This window comes from Bos indicus, chromosome 20 (assembly GCF_029378745.1).
Source record: "Bos indicus isolate NIAB-ARS_2022 breed Sahiwal x Tharparkar chromosome 20, NIAB-ARS_B.indTharparkar_mat_pri_1.0, whole genome shotgun sequence".
NCBI lineage: Eukaryota > Metazoa > Chordata > Mammalia > Artiodactyla > Bovidae > Bos > Bos indicus.
The window spans coordinates 41878952-41896357 of record NC_091779.1 but is presented as its reverse complement, the minus strand read 5'-3'; the positions used below and the strand labels follow the sequence as shown (position 1 = coordinate 41896357).

At 40.6% G+C, this 17406-nt stretch overlaps 1 protein-coding gene across 1 annotated transcript; it reads left to right on the top strand.

Annotated features, from left to right (window-relative positions):
* Nucleotides 1–14623: 14623 nt before the first annotated feature.
* LOC109574711 (Golgi phosphoprotein 3-like) lies at nt 14624–15169 on the top strand. Its single transcript, XM_070774958.1, has one exon. It carries the CDS (start codon nt 14752–14754, stop codon nt 15052–15054), a length of 303 nt encoding a protein of 100 aa, XP_070631059.1. The 5' UTR covers nt 14624–14751; the 3' UTR covers nt 15055–15169.
* The last annotated feature ends 2237 nt before the right edge of the window (nt 15170–17406 follow it).

Genomic DNA, 17406 nt, shown 5'->3' with positions numbered 1-17406 from the left:
CATTGTGAATGCACTTAATGCATTCACAAAATGGTTAAAATGGTAAATTTTATGATACATATGTATTTTTTCTTTAAGTTTTATTGAGATACAATGCACATATAATAAATGGCACATATTTAAATTTTCAGTTTTTATATGATACATATATTTTAACACAAAAGCTCAATACTATACATGAAATTCATATGATATTGTATGTCAAATATACTCAATTAAAAAAAATTAAATTACATCCCAAAAAACTCAATAAAGCATTTGATTTGAAATACGGACATATAATCATAGTAATTAACCATTAGAGACATTTAAATTTTTGTTTACATCCCCCCAAATTTATATATTCTGTTGTCCAAAGAATATTTTGAGAAACTTATTAGGATAATGAGGATCTCATAGATATAGTCTGCCTTATCAATAAGTATATATGTTCGTATGTGTATGTTGTGTTGTATGATGAGTAATAGAAAAAGAAGACGGTGCTACCTCTTCATTTTGAGGAAAGATCATCCTTTTTGCTTATCCTGGGGAAAAAGGAAATTGATATGACATACTTTTGGGAATGCTGCAGATGATCAAGAAGAAAAGGAAGGAAATCATGTGTTCAGATCAGAGATCAGATCAGATCAAATCAGTCGCTCAGTCGTGTGCGACTCTTTGCGACCCCATGAATCGCAGCACACCAGGCCTCCCTGTCCATCACCAACTCCCAGAGTTCACTCAGACTCACGTCCATCAAGTCAGTGATGCCATCCAGCCATCTCATCCTCTGTCGTCCCCTTCTCCTTTTGCCCCCAGTCCCTCCCAGCATCAGAGTCTTTTCCAATGAGTCAACTCTTCACATGAGGTGGCCAAAGTACTGGAGTTTCAGCTTTAGCATCAGTCCTTCCAAAGAAATCCCATGGCTGATCTCCTTCAGAATGGACTGGTTGGATCTCCTTGCAGTCCAAGAGACTCTCAAGAGTCTTCTCCAACACCACAGTCAAAAGCATCAATTCTTCAGAGCTCAGCCTTCTTCACAGTCCAGCTCTCACATGACCACAGGAAAAACCATAGCCTTGACTAGACGAACCTTTGTTGGCAAAGTAATGTCTCTGCTTTTGAATATGCTATCTAGGTTGGACATAACTTTCCTTCCAAGGAGTAAGCATCTTTTAATTTCATGGCTGCAGTCACCATCTGTAGTGATTTTTGGGCCCCAGAAAAATAAAGTCTGACACTGTTTCCACTGTTTCCCCATTGATTTCCCATGAAGTGATGGGACCAGATACCATGATCTTAGTTTTCTGAATGTTGAGCTTTAAGCCAACTTTTTCACTCTCCACTTTCACTTTCATCAAGAGGCTTTTGAGTTCCTCTTCACTTTCTGCCATAAGGGTGGTGTCATCTGCATATCTGAGGTTATTGATATTTCTCCCAGCAATCTTGATTCCAGCTTGTGTTTCTTCCAGTCCAGCATTTCTCATGATGTACTCTGCATATAAGTTAAATAAGCAGGGTGACAATATACAGCCTTGACGAGCTCCTTTTCCTATTTGGAACCAGTCTGTTGTTCCATGTCCAGTTCTAACTGTTGCTTCCTGACCTGCATACAAATTTCTCAAGAGGCAGATCAGGTGGTCTGGTATTCCCATCTCTTTCAGAATTTTCCACAGTTGATTGTGATCCACACAGTCAAAGGCTTTGGCATAGTCAATAAAGCAGAAATAGATGCTTTTCTGGAACTCTCTTGCTTTTTTGATGATCCAGTGGATGTTGGCAATTTGATCTCTGGTTCCTCTGCCTTTTCTAAAACCAGCTTGAACATCAGGAAGTTCACGGTTCACATATTGCTGAAGCCTGGCTTGGAGAATTTTGAGCATTACTTTACTAGCAGGTGAGATGAGTGCAATTGTGCAGTACTTTGAGCATTCTTTGGCATTGCCTTTCTCTAGGATTGGAATGAAAACTGACCTTTTCCAGTCCTGTGGCCACTGCTGAGTTTTCCAAATTTGCTGGCATATTGAGTGCAGCACTTTCACAGCATCATCTTTCAGGATTTGGAATAGCCAACTGGAATTCCATCACCTCCACTGGCTTTGTTCGTAGTGATGCTTTCTAAGGCCCATTTGACTTCACATTCCAGGATGTCTGGCTCTAGGTGAGTGATCACACCAGCATGGTTATCTGGGTCGTGAAGATCTTTTTTGTACAGTTCTTCTGTGTATTCTTGCCATCTCTTCTTAATATCTTCTGCTTCTGTTAGGTCCATACCATTTCTGTCCTTTATCGAGCCCATCTTTGCATGAAATGTTCCTTTGGTATCTCTGATTTTCTTGAAGAGATCCCTAGTCTTTCCCATTCTGTTGTTTTCCTCTATGCCTTTGCATTGATCGCTGAAGAAGGCTTTCTTATCTCTTCTTGCTATTCTTTGGAACTCTGCATTCAGATGCTTATATCTTTCCTTTTCTCCTTTGCTTTTCACTTCTCTTCTTTTCACAGCTATTTGTAAGGCCTCCCCAGACAGCCATTTTGCTTTCTTGCATTTCTTTTCTATGGGGATGGTCTTGATCCCTGTCTCCTGTACAATGTCACGAACCTCATTCCATAGTTCATCAGGCACTCTATCTATCAGATCTAGGCCCTTAAATCTATTTCTCACTTCCATTGTATAATCATAAGGGATTTGATTTAGGTCATACCTGAATGGTCTAGTGGTTTTCCCTACTTTCTTCAATTTAAGTCTGAATTTGGCAATAAGGAGTTCATGGTCTGAGCCACAGTCAGCTCCTGGTCTTGTTTTTGCTGACTGTATAGAGCTTTTCCATCTTTGGCTGCAAAGAATGTAATCAATCTGATTTCGGTGTTGACCATCTGGTGATGTCCATGTATAGAGTCTTCTCTTGTGTTGTTGGAAGAGGGTGTTTGTTATGACTAGTGCATTTTCTTGGCAAAACTCTATTAGTCTTTGCCCTGCTTCATTCTGTATTCCAAGGCCAAATTTGCCTGTTACTCCAGGTGTTTCTTGATTTCCTACTTTTGCATTCCAGTTCCCTATAATGAAAAGGACATCTTTTTTGGGTTTAAGCTCTAAAAGGTCTTGTAGGTCTTCATAGAACCATTCAACTTCAGTTTCTTTAGTGTTACTGGTTGGGGCATAGACTTGGATTACTGTGATATTGAATGGTTTGCCTTGGAAACGAACAGAGATCATTCTGTCATTTTTGAGATTGCATCCAAGTACTGCATTTTGGACTCTTTTGTTGACCATGATGGCTACTCCATTTCTTTTGAGGGATTCCTGCCCGCAGTAGTAGATATAATGGTTACCAACATTAAAAATGAAGGAAGGGATATCACCACAGACTCTATATACGTTGAAAGGCAAATAAAGGAATGAAGTGAATAACTTTATGCCAATAAACTTGACAAGTTGGTTAAAAGAAAGAGTTCTTTGAGAAAGACAACTTACCAAAGTAATACAAAAAGAAACAGAAATTTTGTGTAACTATTTTTAAAGTTGAATTGATGATCTTTGCCTTCCTGCAAAGAAAAACTATAGGTCCAGATGGTTTTCTTCGGGAATTCTATCAAACATTTAAGGAAGAAATTATACTAATCTTACACAAACTCCTTTAGAAAATAGAAAGTGTTCCCAACTCATTTTATGAAGCCAAGATAACACTGCCAAAAACTTGACAGAAACGCTGTAAGAAAATTGGAGACCAATCTCTAAGTTGCAAAAATCTTTCCGGAAGATATTAGCAAGTCAAAGCAGCAATGATTAAGTAGGTGTATTCTAGGAATGCAGGGTGGCCTTAACATTGAAAATCAATTGGTGTTATCCGACAACTTAATAGAAAAAAGGAGAAAAACTGTAAGATCATACCAATAAATGCAAAGCTGCCTCATAAAATTCAATAGTCATCATGATTTTAAGATAAAAACCTCTTTGCAAAGTAGGACATAAAAGAGAAATTTTTGTTGAATTTAAAAGGCATCTAGGAAAAGTCTAAAGACGATATCATCCTTAAAGGTGACACATTACATGTTCTTCCCTCAAGATTATGACCAAAGTTAAGATGTTTACTCTCACCACTTTTTTATCAGTATTATACTGGAGGCCCTAGTCAATGTAAAAAGGTAAGAAAAAGATATAAAAGTCACACATACTACAAAGAAAGAAATAAAACCATTACCATTGAAACAAGCATTATAATTCACAAAATACTTAGAAACAAGTTTAACAAAAGATACATAAAACCTCTGCAGTGAAAACTGTAACACATTACTGCTAAGACTTGAGCTGCAATTTAGTGACTGCTATCTATTAAAATGCTTTGTAAGGAGATTCTGTTCCAGGAATTTTAATGTTTTGAGGAAGTCTTCCTCAAGCTGGACAAAAAGCAATATCCCTGGGAAGATTTGCATTACTATTACTCAGTCCAACTAATTGTTGGTTAACATTTTTATAACAGAATAAAAAAGTCTGCAATGACTATGTTTTTTCCTCTTCCCACCTGAATAACATTTATGTGCCCTTCTCACAGCACACTATACACGGCATTCCAGGGGAAGCACTACTGGAAACCCAAGCGTTGAATCTTGTTGCTTTTCCTTCGGTGTTTCATTAGTATGCCCTGCCTACATCATCCTCAACTCTCCATCATCCAGCAACTCTGAAAGCCACTCCAGGGGCAGCCCATTGAAACCTGGGGGGTGCAGAGCAGTCTCTCTAGCCCTTGCTGGAAAACAACCCATAAACAGTAGGGTGCTCACCTGCTCCTGTAACAGAGGTAGGTACACGCAAAGAACCACAATCTACCTCTGGTTTCCATTTTTGAGTTTTTGTGAGCTTAATTCTGACCAGTCTTCAAACAAAACCATTTACCCTGTTAACAAACAAAAGAAACTGTACTTGAATACTTTGTGTAGTATTAAGCAATATTTGGACTTGTCTTTGTCAACTCAAAATTATTTAAGAACTTTTTATATTTAGTTTGGGTTTTCCTAGCTTAGATTAGTAAAGCTAATTAGTAAAAAATTCACTGGGGGTGGGGCGGGGTGGTTTCTAAATGCTTGGTTTATGTTATAGAAATTAGCAAAAGATTTTTTTCTATTCATCAATTCCAAGTTATAAATAAGGGGAAAAGAACAGTTTAATGCCTTTACCATTCGATTGAAACATAAAAAGCAGCATATTTGCCCACAAAAACAAACAGACTCTATGGTAGGTGGAATAATACCCCCCTCCCAAAGACGTGCTCATCATAATCCCCAAAACTTATGAATATATGTGGCAAGGGAGAAGTAAGATAGCAGATGGAATTAAGTTTGCTAATTAACTGATTTTGAGATGGAGCGATTAGCCTGGATTATTCAGAGAGGCCTGGGTAATAACAAAGGTTCTTATAAGTGAAAGAGGAGAGGCAGTGTCAGAGTGATTCACCAAGAGAAGGCTCAGCTAGACATTACTGACTTCGAGGACATCAGCAGCTAAGGAATTCAGACCGCCTCTGGGAGGTGAAAAGGTAAGAAAACAGATTCTTCTCTAGGATGTTAAAGAAATGCAGCCCTGCTGACCCCTTGATGTTAGCCATTGAGATCCATACACTTATGACCTATAGGATTATAAAATGATAAATTTGTGTTGCTTTAAAGCCCCTAAATTTGTGGCCATTTGTTACAGCTGCAATAGGAAGAAATAGGAAATGAATACAGACACTTCACTATTAAATCACATTGTAATTGAGTAGTTTGAACACAAGGTGGCACTAGCGTACCAGATTTAGCAAAGAGGTCCTCATTTTTGTGGTACTAAGGGCAATGATTACTTCCCTGGTGGCTTGAACAATAAAGAATCTGCCTGAAATACAGGAGACCCGGGTTTGATCCCTGAGTCAGGAAGATCTCCTGGAGAAGGGCATGGCAACCCACTCCAGTATTCTCACCTGGAGAATTCCAAGTCCATGGGGTCACAATGAGTTGGACATGACAGAAATTAACACCCACAAAGGCAGGGACACAATTTTATTCTAATACAGGTTTTTAAATCATCTGGTCATATTTGCACCTAAGTCTTCTTCAGTATTGTTGGAAAGGCCCTTAAATTGGCCTTCGTGATTTTTTTTTTACTTGATGTGTAGTTGATTTACAACATTGTATTAGTTTCAGATGCACTGCAAAGTGATTTGGTCATATGTATGTATATATGTGGACTTCCCAGATGGCTCAGTGGTAAAGAATCCACCTGCCAAGCAAGAGATGCAGGTTTGATCCCTGGATCGGAAAGATCCCCTGGAGAAAGGCATGGCAACCCACTCCAGTGTTCTTGCCTGGAAATCCCATGGACAGATGAGCCTGATGGGCTACAGTCCATGGGGTCAAAAAGTTGCTAACACAAGTTAGCAACTAAACAGCAATATATATATATATACACACACACATATATATATACACATACATATATATATTCTTTTTTATTCTTTTTCATTATAGGTTTTTACAAGATACTGAATATAGTTCCATGTGCTATACAATTAATCCCTGCTGTTTTTGATTAATTTTTAATTTGATTTCTGGCAATGATTTTTTTAATCCAGAAATATAAACTATAAATGAATTGAAGTAACTATAATGTGTCACAGGTGTGAGGATTTTTTTGTTCTTGGTGCCTTGAACACTGACAGCAGCCCGTAGCAGGCGCCCAATAGACATTTGCTAAACGAAAGAATATCTCATGCCCAATTTGCATATATAAATTGTTTGTCGAATCTTTTCTCACATTAACCTGAATCATCTGGAACTTGAAGAAAATCCTTTTGTCCAAGAATTTTAAATTTAGCACTATTCATAGAGTCCTCATTTATTCAAACGCACTTACCACGAATTCTTTGTGGTAGAAATGGAACAGCCATGGCTTGTTCTATGGAGCCTGCTCTGCCCTCCACCCAGGTGGATCCAATTCTAACGAAACACTCCAGGTGCCTCGCCTCCTTCCAGTGTGTGTGGGTGACTTTAGGGGAGTGCATGGTCTGGGTACTGAAGAAGGCAATGGCACCCCACTCCAGTACTCTTGCCTCGAAAATCCCACGGACAGAGGAGCCTAGAAGGCTGCAGTCCATGGGATCGCTGAGGGTCAGACACGACTGAGCGACTTCACTTTCACTTTTCACTTTCCTGCATTGGAGAAGGCAATGGCAACCCACTCCAGTGTTCTTGCCTGGAGAATCCCAGGGATGGGGGAGCCTGGTGGGCTGCCGTCTATGGGGTCGCACAGAGTTGGACAGGACTGAAGCAACTTAGCAGCAGCATGGTCTGGGTACAGGCTTCCCCGATGGCTCAGCAGTACAGAATCTAGCTGCAGTGCAGGAGATGCAAGAGATGTGGGTTCAAGCCCTGGGTAGGAAAGATCCCCTGGAGAAGGAAATGCAAGCCACTCCAGTATTCTTGCCTGGAGAATCCCATGGACAGAAGAGCCTGGCGGGTTACAGTCCAGGGATAGCAAAGAGTTAGACACGACTGAAGTGACCGAGTATGCACACGCGCATGGTCAGGTTAACTGGGGCCCACAGGCAGACCACTTTGGGAGGCAGGGTTTCCAGGGAGTCTGTTTCTCTGCACTTGGTGGCCCTGAATGCTTTTTGCTTGCTGCTCCTTCTGCCCCAGGGCATTGGGTCTCTCCCTTGGCTTGTCCAGTTCTCCCAGTCAAAGAGAGAAAGTGTCCTTTTTTGGAGTTTCTTCCAGTACACTCTGTCCCCAGACACCCTGTAAATTCTGATTCCTCTCTATGCTTGTAGAACTTTGTTCCTCTCACCCTTTTCATGTTGTTTTATGGTCAGTTGTATAAAGTGGCACGGCTTGTAACTTCCCTGTGGAAAGATCGTATTTTATTCTTTTTTTGTATCCTCAACCCCCAGCCAATTCTAGGAACAAAGTAAATGTTTCCAAAAGGTAGGAAGGCAGAAGACTGTCTCATCACTGGACTCACACTGCAGAAGAGCGAAATAACTGCTGCTGATTTCTTAATATCTTTAATTAAATGTTAAAATTAATTTGTATTGTCCTCTAGTTGATTTACAATGTTGTGTTAGTTTCTGCTTTATAGCAAAGTGAACCAGTCATACATATACATATATCCACTCTGTTTTAGATTCTTTTCCCATATAATCCATTACAGAGTACTGAGTAGAGTTTTCTGTGCTGTACAGTAGGTCCTTATTAGTTATCTATTTTAGGATTCCTTAATATTTAAGTATGGGTGTGTGAACTTATGATTAACCCAGAAGAAAGAAATAGTCAGGATTACATTCATCATTTGGGTATAATTTCCATTTACAAAATCTTAGGATAATAAATATCGTGAGGCCCAAAATAAACGTTGGGTTTCCTCTTTTAAAAAGATAAGGAATTTGAATGCAGATTGTAATGTTTTTCTTCAAAGAGGAATGATTTGCCATTCTTTAATCTGATAAAGCTCTTTATACTTCAAATACAGGCTCAGGCTTTAAATATTAATAACTTCAGAAAGCAGGAATCAAATCCTCAACTTTTCATGAATTAATTATCACAATTTTAAAACTCCAATTTTATAAAGCAAATCATAAAGTGCAAAATGGCTTTTCCAAGTAGGGTATTCTTTTTGGTATAATTCATATGATCAAATAAAATTTCATGTATATTAAATTGAGTATTAACACCATAACTGAAAGTTTCCTGTTTCTTGTTATTGAATAATTTTAACTATACATAGTGAGTAAAATGACTATAGGTATCATTTTTAATCAACTTTCATTTTTTTCTAAGTGCTGTTTGCATAGTATAAAAGCTCAAATATTGCTAAAAGTAACTTTTATAAAACAGCAGTCTCTTTTCTTTACCTTTCTATCCCAATCATCTGCCAAGTAATCAATTTCAACTTTTCAAGCTATTTTCTCTAATTTTACTTTCTTATTTCATTTTTTAAAAAATTATTTATTTATTTTTGGTTGCGCTGGGTGTTCATGGTTTGTGGAGGCTTCTCATTGCAGTGGCTTCTCTTGTTGTAGGGCACAGGCTCTAGCATGTGGGCTTCAGCAGTTGCAGCTACTGGGCTCAGTAGTTGTGGCTCCTGGGTTTAAGAGTGTGGGCTCAGTAGTCGTGGTGCATGGGCTTAGTTGCTCCTTGGCATGTGGAATATTCTCAGACCAGAGATTGAACTCATGTCCCCTGCTTTAGCAGGCAGATTCTCATCTACTGCACCACCAGGGAAGTTCTCTTATTTCTAAATAATATGTATTTATTATTTAATATGTATATATTATTTAATATATACTATTACATATATACATATAATATACACATAATATATATGTATACATATAATATACATATATATATATAATAATATGTATATCCTTGATTCATCTGAATAGACACCTATTGATCTTCCTTGGTGGCTCAGATGGTAAAAGCGTCTGCCTACAATGCAGGAGACCCGGGTTCAATCCCTGGGTCAGGAAGATCTCCTGGAGAAGGAAATGGCAACCCATTCCAGTACCCGTGCCTGGAAAATCCGATGGACGGAGAAGCCTGGTAGGCTACAGTCCATGGGGCTGCAAAGAGTCGGACACGACTGAACGACTTCACTCATTCACTCATTGATTTCCTATTACAGATGACAAGGCTTTCAGCTTATTTGTAGCCCCTCTTTCTTTTCCACCATCTTCTCATAAAATTATGTCTGAAATATCTGTTAAATTGATCTTCAGTGTTTTCATAATTTTGACTATGTATATATAGCATGTAGTGTATTTTTGCATCAAGTAGCATGATAATATATCCTTTCTTAAATAACTTGTTTTTTTCCTGTAATTAGTAATTGCCTCACTTAAAGACATTTTCTTAATTTTCTTTGAATACCTGACTAAATATTCCCACATCCTCAACAGCTCTGTAAAATGTCTGTCATTGGATTTTAAATAACTATTAAACATTTTAAACAACTATTTAAACATGTTAAATAACTGAAGAACTACATCCCAGGCCCTCAGCCCCTTTCAGTCCAAGATAGTCCTTGTGTCTCCACCCTCCTGTTACAATCTGGATGCCTCCACCATGGGCCTGTTGCTCTTCTGTTTTATTGGAATTTCCATTCACCATCACCCTGCAGATTCCGTCTGCCTCTCTTAAATCTTGTTTCCTCAGTCTCTTGTGTCCCAGTGTCCTCCTTCTAAAGTGAGTCCTTTCGTGTGAGTGTGTTGTGTGTATAATGTATGTACTTAGTCGCTCAGTCATGTCTGAAGCTTTACAACCTTATAGACATAGCCTGCCAGCCTCCTCTGTCCGTGGGGATTCTCTAGGCAAAAATACTGAAATGGGTTGTCATGCCCTGTTCAGGTGATTTTCCCAACCCAGGTATCAAACCCAGGTCTCTGGCATTGCAGGCAGATTCTTTATGGTCTGAAACATTCACAGCTTCCTAAGAAAGCTGGTTGGAAAGGACATGTCTGGACATCCTCCCTGTCTAAACTGTCTCTTTTCTACCCTCTCACTTGATGGAGAGTAAAATTTTCCCTTGGAAATGTGAAGGTCTAGCTTCATTATCTTCTTCCTTCTAATGAGAAATATGATGATGCCATTCTTGCTTTTTGTTTGTTTAAGTTTTGGCTGCAACACAGAGCATGCAGGATCTTAGTTCCCTGACCACAGATGGAACCCTCGCCCCCTGCCGTGGAAGCACAGAGTCTTAACCACTGGACCACCAGGGAAGTCCCAGTTTGATGGCGTTCTTACTCACACTTTTCTGCTCATTACCACCTCCCCCAACCCCCACCTCCACCCGCAACAGGACTTTTAGAAATCTTCTGGTTTTCACAAGTGTTTGAAATTTTTATGGTGATGAGTCTTTTTTTTTTTTTAATTGTTCAATGGTTTTTAATTTGTTTTTTGTCTTTTATTCAATGGGCTCAAATCTTCAAAGGACCTTTTGTGAAAACAAAAGGCTCATATTCTTCAGCTTTGGAAAATTCTCTTATTTTGTTAACACTTTTCTTCATCATTCTTTTCTGTTCTCTCTTTCTGGAGCTCATATTATTTAGTTGTGGAGCCTCCTGGATTGGTCAACTAATTTCTTAAGTTTTTTTCTCTTACTGTCCAATTATTTGCCGCTTTGCCCTAAGTTTTGGTTTCCCTAGCTACATCCTCTGCTTTTCTACTAGATTTTACATTTCTGCCTTCTAATTTTTATTTTCCTAGTATTTTTGTTGTTGTCATTCTCTAAATATTATTCTTGTCAAAACTACCATTTTGTTCCTGTCTTATGAATACAATATTTTCCCTTATTTCTCTGAGAACTGTAATGCCTTCCCCCCCCCCAGTCTTTGTTCTTCCTCCGTAGTTTCAGCGTCCTTTTTCTTTTCTTACCATACAGGTTTATCCGAGGTGCAATGTGTACGCCATAAAGTTCACCCACTGTGTCTAATTCACTCATGTTTAGCATATTTCTTGAGTCAGTCAACCATCACTTCAATCTAATTTCAGAACATTTCCATCACCCCACAAAGGTCTCTGGTGCCTGCTTGCATCTCCATTCCTAACCCTAGTCCCAGTCAACCAGTACTCTGGTTTCTGTCTCCATACATATCCCTTTTCTAGGCATTCCATATAAATAGAACCACAGTGCATGCCCTTCTGTGTCCGCTTTTTCATGTTACGCGCTGTTTTTGAAGGCCATGCTGTTGCAGCATCAGGAGTTCATTCCTCTTTCTTGTTGCAGATGGATCACATTTTGTTTGGACAATCAGCAGTTGACTAGACATTTGGGTTGTTTCCACTTTGGAGGAATTAGAAACATCTTTTTGTCATTTTAATATTTTATTTTGAACTCTGCATTTCACATTAGAGGATTTTTTTCGCCCAAATGTATGACATTCTCTAGCAGTCTGCTCATACTTAGAAAGGAAGGCCAAAAAAGTTACTTGGAAGCTGTATGTGTACATGGTGTGAGGTGGTAAAGGGCTCTGTTGTAATTCTTTGGGGAAATCCTCATGTCAGTAGTTTTCATCCTTTTCTCTTGGGCCGGTGGAATTTTCCAGAAAAGGCTCTGCCAATGTCTTGGCTGAAGGGTATAATTCTAGCTTCCAGTATTCTGGGAGTTGAAAGGAGGGAGAAGGCTGAGATGTCCCAAATTCTAGGACATAACTCTTACTTGATCCCTCTATTATCAGTGGGAGATTCTTGTCTCTTTCAAATTGTGCCTTGTGTCCCTGAGTCCAGAGACCCTCTGTTTTAGTATCTTTTACTGGGGCAGCTCCCAGAGTAGAGGAGGAGATCTGGAGATGCTTTTTAAATAGACTTGCAAATAGTCTCTTTATTTTTAGCCCTACTATTATCTGCGCCCCCCCTCCCCCATTCCCACAGCTATCTGGTGCCAATTTCTGAGCCTCCAGGGTTCTGCTGTATAAAGCAGGATACCTCCCAGCTTCACCCACTGCAAGTTTAGGATTGACTTTCTTGGACCCGCTAATCCATCTACCGCTTTTCCATCTTCTTTGCAGCATCCAGCATTTTACTGCTATTGTGTTCTTTCCTGTTTTCATTATGGGTTTGTGCTTCTATAAAAATCCTTTTACTCTCATTTTCATAGCATTTTCGTTGGGAAGAGAGTATTTATTCAACCAGCCATCTTTAATGAGAATCACAATTTAATTCTTTAATGAAAAATGCAGCTTCCAATTCCAAATAATTTATGAAAATACCTCACCCTCAAGGAAGTGCTGCATAAGCTCCCACTCCTTAACTGTGTGCTGCACACAGCAACTTCTGTCCAAGAGCACAGAGCAGGAAGGAGTGCTGAGGGAGGAAGGGCTTTATAGTGGAGACACCTGATGCACCCTCCCACAGCAAGGTGATCAAGGTCTACATCCACAGTGATGAGTCATGCAGACAGTACGCACCCTTTGTAGTCCCACTCCCCAAACCTGTAACTCAGTCTACTCATGAGAACACCAGATAAATCCCAATCAAGGGACAATTACAAAGTATCTGACCACTACTTCTCAAGGGGCTTCCCCAGTGGCTCAGAGGTAAAGAATCCTCCTGCAATGCAGGAGCTGCAGGAGCCGAAGGTTTGATCCCTGGGTCGAGAAGATCCCCTGGAGGAGGGCATGGCAACCCACTCTAGTATTCTTGCCTGGAGAATCCCATGGACAGAGAAGCCTTGCGGGCTATGGTCTGTGGGGTCGTAAAGAGTTGGACTAACACGACTGAGCATGCACGCACTACTTTTCAAAACTGTAAAGTCATCAAAAGCAAGGGAAGACTGGAGAACTGTCATTACTAGGCGGAACCTAAGAAAATACGACAAATAAAGGTAATACAGTAACTTGGGTAGGATCCTGGAACAACAACACCACAAAAAGAGCATCGGGCAAAATCCAACGAAATGTGAGTAGTGTATGGAATTTGTGTGTGTTAGTCGCTCTGACATGTCTGACTCTTTGAAACTCCATGGACTGTAGCCCATCAGGCTCTTCTGTCCACAGAATTCTCCAAGCAGAAATACTGGAGTGGGTTGCCATTTCCTTCTCCAGAGGATTTTCCTGAACCAGGGCTCGAACCTGGGTGTCCTGCATTGCAGGTGGATTCTTTACCATCTGAGCCACCAGGGAAACCACTTGAGGTAATGTAGAAAAAAAGTAGAAAGTGTTAGTTGCTCAGTATTTATGTAGCAATGTTCATTATTGTGACAAATGTACTAATTATACTAACGGGGAAGCAGCAGCAGGACATGTGGAAATTCTTTACTATCTTTGCAACTTTTCTATAGATGTTAAAAGTATTCCTTTAAAAAATGTATTAAATTTATTAAGGGACTTCCCTGGTGGTCCATTGGTTAAGAATCTGCCTTCCAATGCAGGGGACATGGGTTTGATCCCTGGTCGGGGAACTAAGATCCCACACGCTATGAGGCAACTAAGCCTTCACGCTACAACTACTGAGCCCGCGTGCCACAACCATAGAGAAGCCAGAGCGCTGCACTAGAGAAGCCCACGGGCCACAGTGAAGACGCATAACAGCCAAAATTCTTTTAAATTAAAAATAAATGAATCTCTCATTTATACTTTGGGTATTTTTGACACCGTTATGCTGACAGAAAGGTGCCATAAGTTATCATTTTACAATTTGACTCATATTGACCAAAACTACTAGCAATCTGTTCCAATTCATGTATTCAAATACTTCATTCATTCTCTTTTTCAAATATTTCTTGAGCAAGTACTATGTTCCAGGAAATAAACCTGATGCCAAGCCACAGTGATTAATAAGATATGATTCCTATCCCACAAGAAATTTGCTTTCTGGAAACACAGACTGTCCTAGAACACTTCTTAGCTTCTAATTCTCTGAAAGCAAACCAGCTACAGTGAACACATTTTGCTATCCCTATGGCAACCCACTCCAGTATTCTTGCTGGGACAATCCCATGGACAGAGGAGCCTGGTGGGCTACAGTCCATGGGCTCGCAAAGAGTTGGTCATGACTGAGAGACTGAGCACGCCTTACAAGTACAAAGACTGAGACATGCACCCCTTACAAGTACAAAGTACTTACAAGTACAAAGAGAATAATACCTGAAATTCCTCCCTAGCTTTTGAACTCTTTTGTTTAGGTGAGACGTGGAATCCATTAAAATTGCATTATCAGTTAAGAAACGTGCGGGAACGATTAGCTAAAAACCTGGTGGAAAAGGGCGTACTGACGACAGAGAAACAGAACTTCCTCCTCTTTGACATGACGACACACCCCCTCACCAACAACAGCATTAAGCAGCGCCTCATCAAGAAGGTGCAGGAAGCCGTTCTCGACAAGTGGGTGAACGACCCTCACCACATGGACAAGCGTCTGCTGGCCCTCCTCTACCTGGCCCACGCCTCGGACGTCCTGGAGAACGCGTTCGCGCCCCTGCTGGACGAGCAGTACGACGTAGCCACCAAGCGGGTGCGGCAGCTCCTGGACTTGGACCCTGAGGTGGAGTGTCTGAAGGCCAGGACCAACGAGGTGCTGTGGGCGGTGGTGGCCGCCTTCACCAAGTGACCCTGCCCCGAACCACGCGTCCCCCTTCTCTCACGGGAACCAGTCGATTTTCTTCTATGGACTTCTGGGTTTCTGCAGTCTGTACTTCCCACACTGTAATTGGCTTTTGTTTCATGAAATGGGGAGGTGGCTTTTCCTCTTGTGGGTGTGTGCATGCAAGAAGCTGCCGGTATGAGAGACCTTTCCGTTAGGTTTAGAAAACAGAAAGTTTGACTGCCTTTTGGCATTTCATTCCTTCTTGAGTTCAAGAGTTGCCATTCATACGGTAACAAGTTTTGGATTTTCGTTGAGTTTACTTTCAGTTCAGTTCAGTTCAGATCAGTCGCTCAGTCGTGTCTGACTCTGCGACCCCATGAATCGCAGCAGGCCAGGCCTCCCTGTCCATCACCAACTCCCAGAGTTCACTCAGACTCATGTCCATTGAGTCCGTGATGCCATCCAGCCATCTCATCCTCTGTCGTCCCCTTCTCCTCCTGCCCCCAATCCCTCCCAGCATCAGAGTCTTTTCCAACGTGTCAACTCTTCGCATGAGGTGGCCAAAGCACTGGAGTTTCAGCTTTAACATCATTCCTTCCAAAGAACACCCAGGGCTGATCTCCTTCAGAATGGACTGGTTGCATCTCCTTGCAGTCCAAGGGACTCGCAAGAGTCTTCTCCAACACCACAGTTCAAAAGCATCAATTCTTCGGCGCTCAGCCTTCTTCACAGTCCAACTCTCACATCCATACATGATCACAGGAAAAACCATAGCCTTGACTAGACGGACCTTTGTTGGCAAAGTAATGTCTCTGCTTTTCAATATGCTATCTAGGTTGGACATAACTTTCCTTCCAAGGAGTAAGCGTCTTTTAATTTCATGGCTGCAGTCACCATCTGTAGTGATTTTGGAGCCCAGAAAAACAAAGTCTGTCACTGTTTCCACTGTTTCCCCATCTATTTCCCATCAAGTGATGGGACCCGATGCCATGATCTTGACGTTTTCTGAATGTTGAGCTTTAAGCCAGCTTTTTCACTCTCCTCTTTCACTTTCATCAAGAGGATCTTCAGTTCCTCTTCACTTTCTGCCATAAGGGTGGTGTCATCTGTATATCTGAGGTTATTGATATTTCCCCCGGCAATCTTGATTCCAGCTTGTGTTTCTTCCAGTCCAGAGTTTCTCATGATGTACTCTGCATATAAGTTAAATAAGCAGGGTGACAATATACAGCCTTGACGTACTCCTTTTCCTATTTGGAACCAGTCTGTTGTTCCATGTCCAGTTCTAACTGTTGCTTCCTGACCTGCATACAGATTTTTCAAGAGGCAAGTCAGGTGGTCTGATATTCCCATCTCTTGAAGAATTTTCCACAGTTTATTGTGATCCACACAGTCAAAGTCTTTGGCATAGTCAATAAAGCAGAAATAGATGTTTTTCTGGAACTCTCTTGCTTTTTCCATGATCCAGCAGATGTTGGCAATTTGATCTCCGGTTCCTCTGCCTTTTCTAAAACCAGCTTGAACATCTGGAAGTTCACGGTTCACATATTGCTGTATTTACTTTCAAACTACCTCCAAATTTTTGTTGTTGCTTTTTGGGTTTTGGCTTTTTTTTTTTTTGCAAATTTTTAAATATTAAAGTACAGTTGATTTAGTGTTGTGTTAGTTTCAGGTGTATAGCAAAGTGATTCAGTTGTACATATACATCTATTATTTTTAGATTATTTTTCCTCATACATTATTACAAAACATTAAGTATAGTTCCCAGTGCTATACAGTAGGTCCTGGTTGATTGTTTTATATATAGTAGTGTGTATATGTTAATAAAGTGAAAGTGAAAGTCGCTTAGTAGTGTCCAACTTTTTGTGACCCCCATGGACTATACAGTCCATGGAATTCTCCAGACCAGAATACTGGAGTGGGTAGCCTATCTCTTCCCAGGGATTGAACCCCAGTCTCCTGCATTGGAGGCAGATTCTTTACCAGCTGAGCCACCAGGGAAGCCCAAGAACACAGGAGTGGCTAGCCTATCCTTTCTCCAGCGGATCTTCCCGACCCAGGAATCAAACCAGGGTCTCCTGCGTTGCAGGTGGATTCTTCACCAACTGAGCTACCAGAGAAGTCCCCATATGTTAATACCAACCTCCTAATTTACCTCTCACTACCCTTTTGGTAACCATAAGTTTGTCTCCTGTGTCTGTGGGTCTGTTTTGTAAAGTAAGTTCATTTGGATCATTTTTTCCCATGTTCCACAATAAGCAATATGATATTTGTCTTTCTCTGTCTGACTTACTTCACTTAGTATGATAATCTCTAGGTCCACCCGTATTGTTGACATGGGTTTTTTCATTCTTTTTATGGCTAAGTAATATTCCA